This window comes from Lucilia sericata, unplaced genomic scaffold, assembly GCF_015586225.1.
Source record: "Lucilia sericata isolate MDLA Ls3-8-SP2 unplaced genomic scaffold, ASM1558622v1 Contig000565F_arrow, whole genome shotgun sequence".
In the NCBI taxonomy this organism is placed as follows: domain Eukaryota; kingdom Metazoa; phylum Arthropoda; class Insecta; order Diptera; family Calliphoridae; genus Lucilia; species Lucilia sericata.
Genome location: NW_023994575.1, coordinates 56,469 through 71,107, shown reverse-complemented (window position 1 = coordinate 71,107; position 14,639 = coordinate 56,469). Strand labels below are relative to the sequence as shown.

At 28.5% G+C, this 14,639-nt stretch overlaps 1 protein-coding gene across 3 annotated transcripts in view; it reads left to right on the top strand.

Annotated features, from left to right (window-relative positions):
- Positions 1-11,395, top strand: part of LOC119606263 (frequenin-1) — a 74,456-nt gene extending 63,061 nt beyond the window's left edge. For all 3 annotated transcript variants that reach the window (XM_037959698.1, XM_037959700.1, XM_037959699.1), the window contains exons 5-8: positions 1,710-1,799; positions 4,906-4,984; positions 7,239-7,327; positions 7,482-11,395. In XM_037959698.1, coding sequence (XP_037815626.1) covers positions 1,710-1,799; positions 4,906-4,984; positions 7,239-7,327; positions 7,482-7,649 — 426 coding nt within the window. In that variant the 3' untranslated portion in view covers positions 7,650-11,395. The remainder of the gene's footprint in view (positions 1-1,709; positions 1,800-4,905; positions 4,985-7,238; positions 7,328-7,481) is intronic.
- Positions 11,396-14,639: the final 3,244 nt, after the last annotated feature.

Here is a 14,639-nt window from a genome sequence, read left to right as displayed (position 1 = left end):
CAGTTCTAGTTCAGTTCTAGTTCAGTTCTAGTTCAGTTCTAGTTCAGTTCTAGTTCAGTTCTAGTTCAGTTCTAGTTCAGTTCTAGTTCAGTTCTAGTTCAGTTCTAGTTCAGTTCTAGTTCAGTTCTAGTTCAGTTCTAGTTCAGTTCTAGTTCAGTTCTAGTTCAGTTCTAGTTCAGTTCTAGTTCAGTTCTAGTTCAGTTCTAGTTCAGTTCTAGTTCAGTTCTAGTTCAGTTCTAGTTCAGTTCTAGTTCAGTTCTAGTTCAGTCTAGTTCAGTTCTAGTTCAGTTCTAGTTCAGTTCTAGTTCAGTTTCTAGTTCAGTTCTAGTTCAGTTCTAGTTCAGTTCTAGTTCAGTTCTAGTTCAGTTCTAGTTCAGTTCTAGTTCAGTTCTAGTTCAGTTCTAGTTCAGTTCTAGTTCAGTTCTAGTTCAGTTCTAGTTCAGTTCTAGTTCTAGTTCAGTTCTAGTTCAGTTCTAGTTCAGTTCTAGTTCAGTTCTAGTTCAGTTCTAGTTCAGTTCTAGTTCAGTTCTAGTTCAGTTCTAGTTCAGTTCTAGTTCAGTTCTAGTTCAGTTCTAGTTCAGTTCAAGTTCAGTTCTAGTTCAGTTCTAGTTCAGTTCTAGTTCAGTTTTAATAGCTTAAAATTTCAATATTTTTACCACGGCCTGGCTAGTGTTAATTACAACTACTCACTAATACAATTTTTGTTTCAAAACTAACAACATAAAAAATTTAATCGTAAAATAGTTTCTTTTTTACGATAAATAAATATTAATAAATTTATATTCCCTTGCTATATTCTGATACAAATTCTTTTTTCTTTCCTTTTCTTTATTTTTCCACATTTGTTTTAAAAAACTTTAAAATTTTTATGATTTTTAAACAAAAATGGATCAAATTTATAATAATGCCTTTTGACTACTGCTGCTGTTGGGAAAAATATAATTTTTAAATTGAAAACTAAAAATAACCGTTTGTATACGCAACATTTTATTACACACAACTAACTTTTCCTTTTCAACTGCATTAAAATTTTATGTATCTCTACACATATTATGTTGAAAACTTTTTCTGTTGATTTTTATTATATTTTTTGTTGTTATATTATTATCCTTATATCCTTAATATTGTTATTTGTTTGGGGACAACAACGTGTATGTATGTTTGTTACTTAAAAAATATACAAATTCTAATAATGTCATTTGATATTGTATGCGACATATTTGATTAAATGAAATGTTGCCGCTGATGTCTCGTATTGTGGATTTGTTTAATGTTTCAACAACTACTACTGCTACTGCTATTACCAACATCATTGAATGGATACTGCTGTTTCTGCTATATGTTACAACATTTCATGATGATGATGTTTTTTTTTTTCTAATGTATTATTTTCTATATGGATTATGTTTCTCAACGGCGTCATTGCCTGTCATTTGGGGCGCCACTAAATGTTTTGTTGTGTTGTGTTATGTTCATTTTACATATGAATATGATTTTGTACATGTTTCAACTTTTTTTTCATTTTTTTTTTCAACACTCCTCATATGAACACACACAAACTCTGACATTTTTCTACCCCATTATGTGTTGTTCGTTACATGTTGTTGCTGCTGCTGTTTAACATGGTTGTCGTTTTTATTTTTTCGTTATAAATCATTTGTTTAATGTTTGTGTATTTTGTGTTGTTGGCGCTGTAATTGTGCCTTTAGGGCTTTATAAAAATCTACAAACAATTTTTCCCTCAAGGAGATCCTAGTAAATTTGCCTCGTTAGTTTTCCGGGTATTTGATGAAAATAATGTAAGTTTTTCAATCATAATGTTTTAATTTCTGTTCATTTTTCTATTTTCGCTTTAAATATGTATATTTAAATATTGATTTTATTAATTCTTTATATTTAATATACTTTTCTGTATATATTTTGCTTTTAATTAATTCATTTACTTGTTTGTTATTAATATTTTTTCCTTACTTACTTTCTGTTATTTGCATTTACATTTCCATAGATATTTACATACAGAATTAATTTTGTATTCAATAAATACATTTTTGTTACCAGATTGTGGTGTAATTTACCATATTTTATGCTTAATTTAACATTTGACCACTGTAGAGCCATTACAATTATGATTGTTTGTTATTGAAAAAGTATGTTAACGAATGTTTGTGGATAGAATTTTAAGATAATTTTATAATTTATATATGGATTCTTTAGTAGTTCATGTTTGAGTATGAGTATTATTTAATACCAAATATTTAAATATTCCACATACGCCAGTATGTTCAGTGGTGAACAGTGATTTAGAAATGACCCTTATCTAAAGAACTGTTAAAGATATTTTAAATAAATTTCACATTGAGTTAAATTACTTCGTGTACCCACTTTAGTCACACATACGTATACATACATATATGTATATCTATGTATGTAAATGTTTGACTAAAACATAGGTTTGGAGAAACTTTGAAAACAAAATTTAAATATTTCGGTTTAAAATTTTCATTATTTTTATCTACATACTTTTAACCATATATAAATAAATCGATGCAAGTTTCTCTTAACACTTCTTCCTATACATAAAACATTAGACTAAACTTTGATATTTAAATTTAATATTTAATGAATTTCTACCATAAATGGTTAAATGTACAAACATGTAATAGTTAAAGCTGTCCTTTAAGTAACATATGAAAGGTAAGAAGTGGGAAGGGAAGAGGTTATTGTAAAAAGTTTGGTATTGAAAAACGATTAGGGGAATTAATGATAAATATTAGAGAATAAATGGAAATTTGGTTTTGTTTCTATAGTGGAGAGGGTATTATGCGTTTGAGCTGATGTTTGTAACACCCAAAAATATTGGACCTACACTCACCTTATTGTTTACCAATCGGCTCAGAATCACTTTTTGAGACGATCTATCCGTCCGTCCGTCTGTCTGTGTGTCCATGTTGATTATTATTAAAACAAATAATCAACATTTTAAAATTAGTTAGTGGTGTAGTGTATCTTATCGGTCATGCCCCATATGGAAACTATAACTAGACTATGACTAGACTATGCCTAGACTATGACTATGACTAGACTATGACTAGACTATGACTAGACTATGACTAGACTATGACTAGACTATGACTAGACTATGACTAGACTATGACTAGACTATGACTAGACTATGACTAGACTATGACTAGACTATGACTAGACTATGACTAGACTATGACTAGACTATGACTAGACTATGACTAGACTATGACTAGACTATGACTAGACTATGACTAGACTATGACTAGACTATGACTAGACTATGACTAGACTATGACTAGACTATGACTAGACTATGACTAGACTATGATTAGACTATGACTAGACTATGACTAGACTATGACTAGACTATGACTAGACTATGACTAGACTATGACTAGACTATGACTAGACTATGACTAGACTATGACTAGACTATGACTAGACTATGACTAGACTATGACTAGACTATGACTAGACTATGACTAGACTATGACTAGACTATGACTAGACTATGACTAGACTATGACTAGACTATGACTAGACTATGACTAGACTATGACTAGACTATGACTAGACTATGACTAGACTGACTAGACTATGACTAGACTATGACTAGACTATGACTAGACTATGACTAGACTATGACTAGACTATGACTAGACTATGACTAGACTATGACTAGACTATGACTAGACTATGACTAGACTATGACTAGACTATGACTAGACTATGACTAGACTATGACTAGACTATGACTAGACTATGACTAGACTATGACTAGACTATGACTAGACTATGACTAGACTATGACTAGACTATGACTAGACTATGACTAGACTATGACTAGACTATGACTAGATTATGGCTAGACTATGACTAGATGATATCTTACAGTTTAGAAGATTCGTTTCTACACATTTTTTGGTTATTATATCGTTTATCTTACAACATTTGAAAATTAGCTACTGATTCAGATAATTTCTTATAGAAAAGTTTCAGTTGTTAATAAATTATTCACAACTTTGTCATAAATTCTTAGTTATTATTTACTTTTCACAACTTTTAATCTTTAACAAGTTCATCTTACTAAATTCCTTACCAATTACTGCTTTAGTTGTTCACTACTCTATACATAGTTTGTTTTATACAAAAACATCTCTTGGGCATTTTGGTCATCAGTTATTGGTTTTTCGCTTTTGTTTTTACAAAAAACAAAAAAAAAAAAAATCTAATGAAAATTCCCCTTACTGAAATCAAAAAGGATAGATTTCTGGTTCATATTATTGCACTTCCGTTTTACGCTTGATTTCCTTTCTCTGCTTTATTATTTTCTTTATGACTTTTTCCCTAAGGCGTATACATGATTTATAGTTTTTATTTCTTAACCAATTCGCCAACTAATTAAATACAAGCTTTGTTGTTTTAGTTCTGCTTTTTGGTTTGGTTTTAAGATATGGTTTTGGTAGTTCTTTTTTTTTTTGTATAAATATTACTTTTTACTTAGTTTCTCATTTGTTAGCATGAATTGCATTAAATAAAATAGGGAGTAATTGGTAAACATAAATGGGGAAAAATAATTTTAAGGACAAATTGTGCAATTAGGGAGAAAAATGAAAAGAAAGGATGAAGGAATTTAACAAACAATTTTTAGAAATTTTTAAGCAGTTTGCATAGATTTAATATGATATTTATTTTGTTTTGTTTTTCTTTCTGTGTGTTAATTAACTATCTTAACTATTTTGTTTTGTATTTATAAATATAACCATTATTTTTGTACTTTTTTGACCAACTTAGTTTTTGTATAACCTTTAATTTTTTCTCATAAATTTCCTTCAATAATGCTGCTTGTACTCCTCCATCCACCCACACACATACACACAGGATGGTTCAATAGAATTTGAAGAATTTATACGAGCTTTGTCGGTAACATCGAAAGGCAATTTAGATGAAAAATTACAATGTAAGTAAACCAAATAAAACGCAACTTTTACAAAATTCTAACTAATGAATGAAGTGTGAGTGTTTGTTAGGCAATAACAACAACAAACATAATAAATAAATGTTTGCTTTTATTGTTGTTGTTTATTTGTTTTTCTAAAAATCGTTTTTCTTTTTTTTTTTTTTTTACTGTTATTTAGCGTTTATTTATATTTTTTCCTTCAGTTTCATTTATTTGTTTATTTTTCTTTATGCTTTTTTAGTTTTTTTCTTTCTTTGCTATTATTGTTGTTATTGTTTATTTATTAAAGATTTATTGCAATTGTTACATATTTTGTTGTTATGTTGTTTGTTTTTATTTTTGTAATTGTATATGTTATGCTGTGGTTGGTTTTGTTAAGGTCAAATGATTTATTATTAAATGGGCAGGCCATAAATTATATTACTTTGAATTATGTGCGTTGAAAAGTAGGAAAAAAAAAACATAAAGAAATAAATAGCAAATAAATTAACAAACAAGCATTTGCTTGTCATTAAGCAAATACAGAGGTATTAATAAAAAATCTAGGTGGTTTTTGCGGTAACACCTTTAATTTGGGGTAAATTTTGATGGTTCCAAAAGAAAAAGGCAACGATTTTGAATATCGTCTTGTTATGCAGGAATAGGAGATTTTACCCATTTGTATTGATGTTTAAAAATCAAAAAAATATAGTTTTATTTTCAACTTTAACAAAAAAATATCTCTTAACTCAGTATAAATTTTTGAGTCGATGTAACGATGTCCATCCTTCGATGTTCGTCTTTGATGTAGCCTTTGTTATGAAGATATTATTTCTGTAAATTTTCTTTCCGGCATTTTTACATTGACTGAAGTTTAGGTTACTACTTTTTATTCGCGGCAACATAGGAATCTTTGTCGATAGTCAAGCGGCACTTCTCTCACTAAACTCTTATACTACCACTTCCCTATTAGTTAGACAATGCAAGAAGGATCTGTTAAAGCCGGGTCGCTTTTCTGACATTACCTTTGTTCTGGTCTACTAAGGTAATGACCCGGCAGAACGGGGTCTGCTCTTGATATTTCTAACGCCATTTCAGTAGCAACTCTGTTAGGTTTTATCAAGAGCAGTATCCTCAGATTATTTCTTTAAAAGGCTGAAAATAGGTGGAATAACCTAGACACATGTAAAGGGGCCAAGTTATTGTGGCGCTCCTTCGATGAGAAACGAACAAGACACCTTATAAACCGAAGTAGGCGGGACATTATCGAGGTTGATAGCAGTAATAACAGGACACTGGGTGATAGGCAGACATACAAGTCGGCTTGGGCTTCCCTTCAACGAACTCTGACGCATTTGCAAAAACAGGGAAAAGGAAGAAACGGTCTTCCATCTTCCCTTCAATGAACGCTGTCGGATTTGCAAAGACAGGGAAAAGGAAGAAACGGTCTTCCATCTTCTCTGTGAATGCCCTGCTATGGCCGTAAAGAGAAACTGCTTTCTTGGCCTAATGGCGCAAGGTCCCCCATCTACACTGAACTAGATCTATTGTAAAAACAAACAAAAAAATCTAAAATTTTGCTAATATACTGGAACAAAATCGATTACTTGATTACAAAGTTAATTGGTATGGGTATATTCACTCCTATGGCTAATGGTCCCCCTTCTAACAACTCAGAAGATGATAATGTAACACAATATATCATTCGTTTGATGAGTTAATTGGCGTTGATATGATGCTAGGAGCAAGAGTGCTCTTTTATTTCTTAAAAGAAGTAAAAATTGGCCACTTTTGCTCCCGAAATAGTACAAAGTACAGCATAACTTTATTCATATTTTCATTAATTTCAAATGCAAAAACAATTTGTAATTGCAATTTTGCGTTTCCCTTGATTTATTTTTAATTTAATTTTTGTTTAATAAATTGTTTTTTTTTGCTGTTAAATTTTTTAACACTTTAAATGTCATTATTTTAGTTAAGACCTGAAAAAAACATTTTTTATGTTCCGTTTTTTTTTTTTTTTTCGGAAAATATTTTTTGTGTTAATGTTTGTAAACAAATCTGTGTGTGAGCTTGTAACCAAATTTGCTACAGAAAAAAAGTTAAAAAAAGGAAATAAAACTTTAGCACATGTAAATGTTATTTCCGCCATTATTTTAATACCAACTTCATTTTTTTTGTTGAGATGACACAATTTAAATTGTTTTATTTTTGTAAATTCTATTAAAATTGCCAACTCTGCTATATGGATAAAAAAAAAACATTAAAAAAACAGGGGCTTTTCGTTTATACGATGTGGACAATGATGGTTATATAACGCGAGAGGAAATGTACAACATAGTTGATGCCATTTATCAAATGGTGGTAAGTATGAGTTTTAGTTTTTTTTTTTTAATAAAACAAATGCCATTAATTAATTTGAGTTTTATATAAAAATGTTATTTTAAATAAAATTTTTTATTTGGTTTTTATATTTTTCTTAATACTTAACCTGCTAACCGAAAAAAAAATAATATAGGGCCAACAACCCCAGGCGGAGGATGAAAATACACCTCAGAAACGAGTGGATAAAATATTTGATCAAATGGATAAAAATCATGATGGCAAATTAACATTAGAAGAATTTCGTGAGGGTAGTAAAGCTGATCCACGTATAGTTCAGGCGTTAAGTTTAGGTGGTGGTTAAATCCTTTTCCTATTAGTTAAAAAGGGTTTACCATTTAAATTCGTTTCCTTCTATTTATACTCAAAACTAATAACAAACTTTAAAGCTTTAAAGCTGTCTCTCTAACATACCAAAGATATCTAAGTTTTTCTTTTTTAAAATATTTTTTTCAAACTTAAAAACAAAACAGTTATTTTACTGAAATATAATTAAAATATTTTCTTTAAATCTAAAAAAATTAATTTACTTCTTTAAAATTTAAATCCCTCTTAAACTTTTAAGAGCTTTTATAAAAAAAGCTCTTTTGTACTTAAACTATATTTATTGGTTTTTTGTAAATTTAATACAAATGAAAACATTTTTAGCCATTAATATTTAAAAAAAACTAATGTTTAACAATGTCAATACACCAATTAAGAACAAAAAAACAAATAAATTATTAATTAATTTAATTCAATAATAATAAATTATTAATAATATAACAACAACAAAAAATATTAATTAAATAAAACAGCCTTTGATATTTGAATGAGTTGGAAAAATCTGAAAAAACTCAAAAAATAATTCATAAAAACAAATCATATTTAATATTTATTAAAGTAAATTTAATTATAAAGAAGTAAAGAAAAACCAAAATATAAATAAAACGTTTTTTATATTAGCTTTTAGCCTTATTGTTATTAGCATTAGCCAGACATTTTAACAAAAGAAAAAAAACTCCTCCCCCCCAAAATATTAAGAAAAAAATTTAGTAAAAAAAATTGTTAGGATTTCCAAAAGAAATTTCTCTTTTATTGGCATTATAGAGTAAAAATTTAAGCTCCAATTTTTTAACTATTTTCTTCCTTAAGATTAGAACTACTCCTCCGATTAATCATAACATTGGGTTTCTACTGCATCGTCTTTTTAAGCCAAAAAACATAAATCCATCATACTGATTTAATTTCTATTCTATATGCGGTTCAGCTTTATTAATTTTTTTAAATAGTTATATAAGTATGTTTAACAGTTTTTTTCAAAATTGAATTATTATTATTATTATTAATTTTTTAAATAAAGGTTTGTAATAAATGAATAAAAAATCATAGTTTTTAAGATTTTTATTTAATACTTTTACAGGGTGTTAACCAACTTTTTCGACTTTTTATTGTTTTTTAATAATCGTGTGACCCATATACATATGTATTTTATTTATACGGACGGACGGGTGCAAAGTATTAACGTTTATTAGAAATGATCTCCTTTAATTGTTAGTGTTTTATCAAGAACGTTCTATAGAAATACTCACAAGGAAAACGTCACTCTTGATCCATGATCTATTACAGAATAGTCTATAACCTCTGTGTTCTAGGTTAAAAAAAGTTTAAAAAAAGGTTAAGAAAGTGTCACAGAGTGTATGATCATTATGACACAACGTACATTGTCGTAATGTTCATGAGATGGAGCCCACCTACAACAGAGTGAATAGTAATTTTATTTTACTCTTATAGATCATTCGTATTCTAGGAAACTTTTCAGTTCATGTAAACAGATATTGTCATAAATTTTATGGACTTGTCATTAGTTTTGGGCAAATTAATATCATTAAACCTACAAAATATTATAACATTTCCAACTGAGATGAATGCGACTAAAGTCATCATGTACCTGTCATAACACCTAATGTTATAATGTCCACAGATTATGTGACGTATAAAAAGTGTCGTAATATCCAAGGGCTGTGTGACAAACTTGAAAAACTGATTAAAGTTAAAGCGATCCCATGCATTCTTTATGCCATTAGAGAAAGCTGATTGAATTGATTTGCTAAACGATCGTGTACTATTAGTAATCAAATAAAAACTTGTCATATGTCAAAAGACAAAATGACACATTTTTGGAGTTCATGACATGACAAACTGTCACTTCATGGTTTTCGCTTTGTCTTAAAAAGCTTTAAGGATAAACTTAAAAGGTTTTGAGCTTTAATAAACAAAATTTAACTTTCACAACCTCTAATGTCATAATGTCCACAGATTATGTGACATATAGAAACTGTCACAAGGGCTTAGTGACACACTTGAAAAGCTGATTAAATTTGATGGCATTCCAATGCATTCTTTTTACAATTGGAGAAAGCAGATTGAATTGATATGCTAAACGGTCGTGTACTATTAGTAATCAAATGAAAATTTGTCACATGTCAAAGGGCAAAATGACACATTTTAGAAGTTCATTACATGACAAACTATCACTTCATAGGATAAACTTAAAAGGCTTTAAGCTCTAATAAACAAAATTTTTTTTAATGATTGTCAGTTATCAGATTTCTGGTCATTAGTTCTTAGCAAAAATGTGACAAACTAATAAGATATATTGTTTAAGAAAACCTTTTGCTTTTTTGAAAGTACTTATTTAGAAAATAGATATGAAGGAAAATTCATTTGACTAAGTCCACATGATTCCCTAATGACTCGGATTAATTCCCAGGGGAATTTGTTAATAACTTCAATTGCAATTAAACAGCAAAGGAAAAGTGACAAGGACAAATTAAACATGTTTGTAAATACGTGTGTGTTTACAAAGGTTTTAGCAAAAAAAACAAAGAAAATTATTGTACAGACATTGTTTAACTTTTCAGTAAATATTCTACACTCTTTAAACAAATGTGTTGAAAATGTGTATATTGTATATGACTTTTCACGCATTCCTTTTATAATTGCAACACCCTGTAAGTTTGTTTATTTTTATTTAATTTATTTAATATTTTTAACAATTTTCTAACACTTTTACTTATACAACATAATTGGCACGCTTTTAGGGGTAATTGTAACTTCACCATGTAGTTTACTCTCTGTCTCTTTTACATTGTAAGTATATGCATTGTAAATTTCTTTTAAAACATCATATTAGTAACAACTTCTAAGCCGAAGGACCATTAAACCTAAAAGTATGCTAATAAATTTGTAATTTTTTTAAACCACCAAAGTATAAAAGTAACACCTCACTGAAATTCTTCAACAAATTAACAAATATTTTTTTAACTAACAAATAACAAACATTTTTGCAAACTAAACTCTTGTTTAACGAACAAAATTTGTATAAAAAAATTAAGCTTAATAAAGTCTAAATTGAACAAAAAAATAGCTGTTTAAAACAATATTTATTTAGTTTAACATAATAAATAAAACAACATTAGCTGAAAATATACAAAAGTGGAAAAAAAAATCAATTAAAAACTGCTATACAATTGTATAAAAAAACAACAACACACAAAATTATAAACAAATTTGGGCAAAAAATTTAAACAACAAATTGCAGACAAAATAAAATCCCATAAACAATTAACAAAAAAAAAAAAATAATAATAATAAACTATATAAGAGAAATAAAAAACACAATACTAGCACAAATTTTTATTGTATAACAAAAAACAACAAAATATGAAAAAATAGCTTGTAAATAACACCAAAAACAAACTAAATTAATCTTCTAAACTTACTCTATATTTATTGTATTTATACTAAAAAAATATTTATATATAAATAACAGCAACAATAATAATAAATATTTACAAATTTAAATATTTATTTCCATACTTTTCAACATTTGAACAAAATATCACTATTTTTCACACATATTTCAATCATTCACACCACAACAACTTTCATACATACATAGATACCAGCTCACAGATACATTACACAACTACCTAAATAATGCAAACAAAAAAAAAAAACATACAAATATTTATGGTTAAATAAATTTTGAAACAAAAAAAAAAAAAAGTAAAATCGAAATATAAATAATTTAAGAGAAAAAATCTTAATAAACTTTTAAACAAGTCAATTTAATTTTATTGAAAAATTGTATATTTCAAATTAAAATAATATAATAAAAATTAATTTAATAAATAACAAACCAAAATTTAAGTATTACAATTAAATTTAAATTCATTTTAATTAAATATTAATTGAGAACATATGACATTTTGAGATATATTAAATATAAATAAAAGAATAAAGCAATATTTTATAAATTAAAGTGAATAAAGTATTAAATTGTTATTAAAATGAAATGAACAATCTTTTTTTTTTTGGCGAGTGTTTTTGTGTTGTGGTGGTGGTCAGAGAAATGAGATGTTTATATGGGTTTGGAGTAAAAGCTTTTGGAATACGATATGACATATTCTATGGAAAAATTGGTGACTTGTCATGTTATGTACAAACAAATGTAGTCAAGACTGTTCTTAGTTAGTTAGTCTACGCTATAATCCAGTCTATATTGTAGGCTGTGTTGTAGTCTATGTAGGCTATAGTGTAGTCTATAGTCTAGGCTATAGTCTATATATTATATAGTCCATAGTCTAGTCTATAGTCTAGGCTATATTCTAGTCTAAAGTCTAGGCTATAGTCTTCTCTAAACTCTAGGCTGTAGTCTAGGCTATAGTCTACTCTATAGTCTAGGCTATAGTCTAGTTTATAGTCTTGGTTATAGTGCATTCTTTAATCTAGTCTATAGTCTAGGCTAAAGTCCAGTCTATATTCTAGGCTATAGTCTAGCCTATAGTTTAAGCCATAGTCTAGTCACAGTCTAGTCACAGTCTAGTCTATAGTCTAGTCTATAGTCTAGGCTATAGTCTAGGCTATAGTCTAGGCTATATCATAGGCTAAAGTCTAGTCTATAGTCTAGGCTAAAGTTTAGTCTATAGTCTAGCCTATAGTCTATTCTATAATCTAGTTATAGTCTAGTCTATAGTCTGGGCTATAGTCTAGTCTAAAGTCTAGTCTATAGTCTAGGCTATAGTCTAGCCTATAGTCTAAGCTATAGCCTAGTTATAGTCTAGTCTATAGTCTGGGCTATAGTCTAGTCTAAAGTCTAGTCTAAAGTCTAGTCTAAAGTCTAGTCCATAGTCTAGGATATAGTCTAGTCTATAGTCTAGGCTAAAGTCTAGTCCGTAGTCTAGGCTATAGTATAGTCTATAGTCAAGGCTGTAGTCTAGTCTAGGCTATAGTCTAGTCACAGTCTATGGTCTATTTTATATAGACTATTCACAGTCGAGTCTATAGTCTACATTATAGCCTATAGTCTAGCCTATAGACTTATCTACAGTCTAGTCTATAGCCAAGTCTATGGTCTAATCTATACTATAGTCTAATGTCTAGTCTGTAGTCTAGTGTATAGAAGTGCCTATAGTCTCGTCTATTGTATTGTCTATAATTAAGTTTATTGTCTAGTCTGTAGTCTAGTCTATAGTCTAGTTACAGTCTAGTCTATAGTCTAGTCTATAGTCTAGGCTATAGTCTAGGCTATAGTCTAGTCTATAGTCTAGTCTATAGTCTAGGCTATAGTCTAGGCTATAGTCTAGGCTTTAGTCTAGTCTATAGTCTAGTCTATATCATAGGCTAAAATCTAGTCTAGTCTATAGTCTATGCTAAAGTCTATTCTATAATCTAGGCTATAGTCTAAGCTATAGTCCAGTTACCGTCTAGGCTATAGTCTAGTCTAAGTCTAGTCCATAGTCTAGTCTATAGTCTAGTCTAGTCCATAGTCTAGTCTATGGTCTAGTCTAAAGTCTAAGCTATAGTCTAGACTATAGTCTAGTCTATAGTCAAGGCTAAAGTCTAGTCTATAGTCTAGTCTATAGAATAGGCTATAGTCTAAGCTAAAGTCTAGTCTATAGTCTAGGCTATAGTCTAGGCTAAAGTCTGGTCTATAGTCTAGGCTATAGTCTAGTCACAGTCTATAGTATATTTTATATAGACTATTCACAGTCGAGTATATAGTCTATTCTATAGACTAGTCACATTATAGCCTATATTCTAGCCTATAGCCTTATCTACATTCTAGTCTATAGTCTAAAGTCTAGTCTGTAGTGTAGTGTATAGACGTGCCTATAGTCTAGTCTACTGTATAGTCTATAATCTAGTTTATTGTCTAGTCTATAGTCTAGTCTATTGTGTAGTCAAGTCAAGTCTATAATCTAGTCTATGGTCTAGTCTATAATCTAGTCTATAGTCCAGTCTGTAATCTTGTCTGTAGTCGTGCCTATAGTCTATAGCATAATCAATACTCTAGCATAATCTAATCTATAGTCTAGTTTATACTCTTTCCTAATTAGTAGTCTGGTATAGTGAATCATAGTTAAACATTTCAGAGTCATTTGATGTTTCACTTTTTTTTGCGGATGCATTTTCGAACGTACTGCATATCAGATGCAGACTATTGATGCAATATCATAAAACCCTTATTTTTTTAACCACCACCTTTAACACAATTGTTTTTCATTACAAACATCGGTTTTCTTCGAACAAAAAAGTGAAAAAAATAACAAATTTTTTATAAAGTTTAATTTTTTTTTACATAAAATAATAACACAATAAAAACATTTTTCCAATTACCAGTATAAATATCTTTATTTAATACTATATTTTTTCTCTCTCTTAATTTTCTTGTTAAATAAACATTTAAAATAAAATTTAAAGAAAAAACTGAAAATAAAATACCATTAATTATAAATTGATAAAAAAAAACAACAAAAAAATTATATAATAAAATGTAATTGTAAAAGATGGAAAAAATAACAAAAAGAGAATAAAATGAAAACAAAAAACTTTAAGCAATAAATAAAATTTATTAAAAAATAAAATAAAAATTATGAAAAAAACGATTTTAGTAGTTTTTTATTTCTTTTAACCGTTTTTAAGAAATTCATAGATAAAGGTAAAAATGTAAATGTGTAAGTACTTACTCTAGCTTTTAGGTGCAGGAATATATAAATTTGTATATAACCCAGTGGTTCTTAGAGTTACAAATGAGAACTTTGTTGAAGGCTCTCTAATGTAGAGTTGTCCTGTAACGTTTGGCATTTACCTTGATTGTATACTTTTCGCCAATTAAATCGCTAGTACACTCTTTTTATTAAGTTTAGGTTTTAATGTATTTATACTACATTTCAAAGTTCAGTAGTTGAAGACTAATCTGCTTGCATTAAAATTTTCGTTTTGTTAGTCTAAAGATATTCAAGTATTA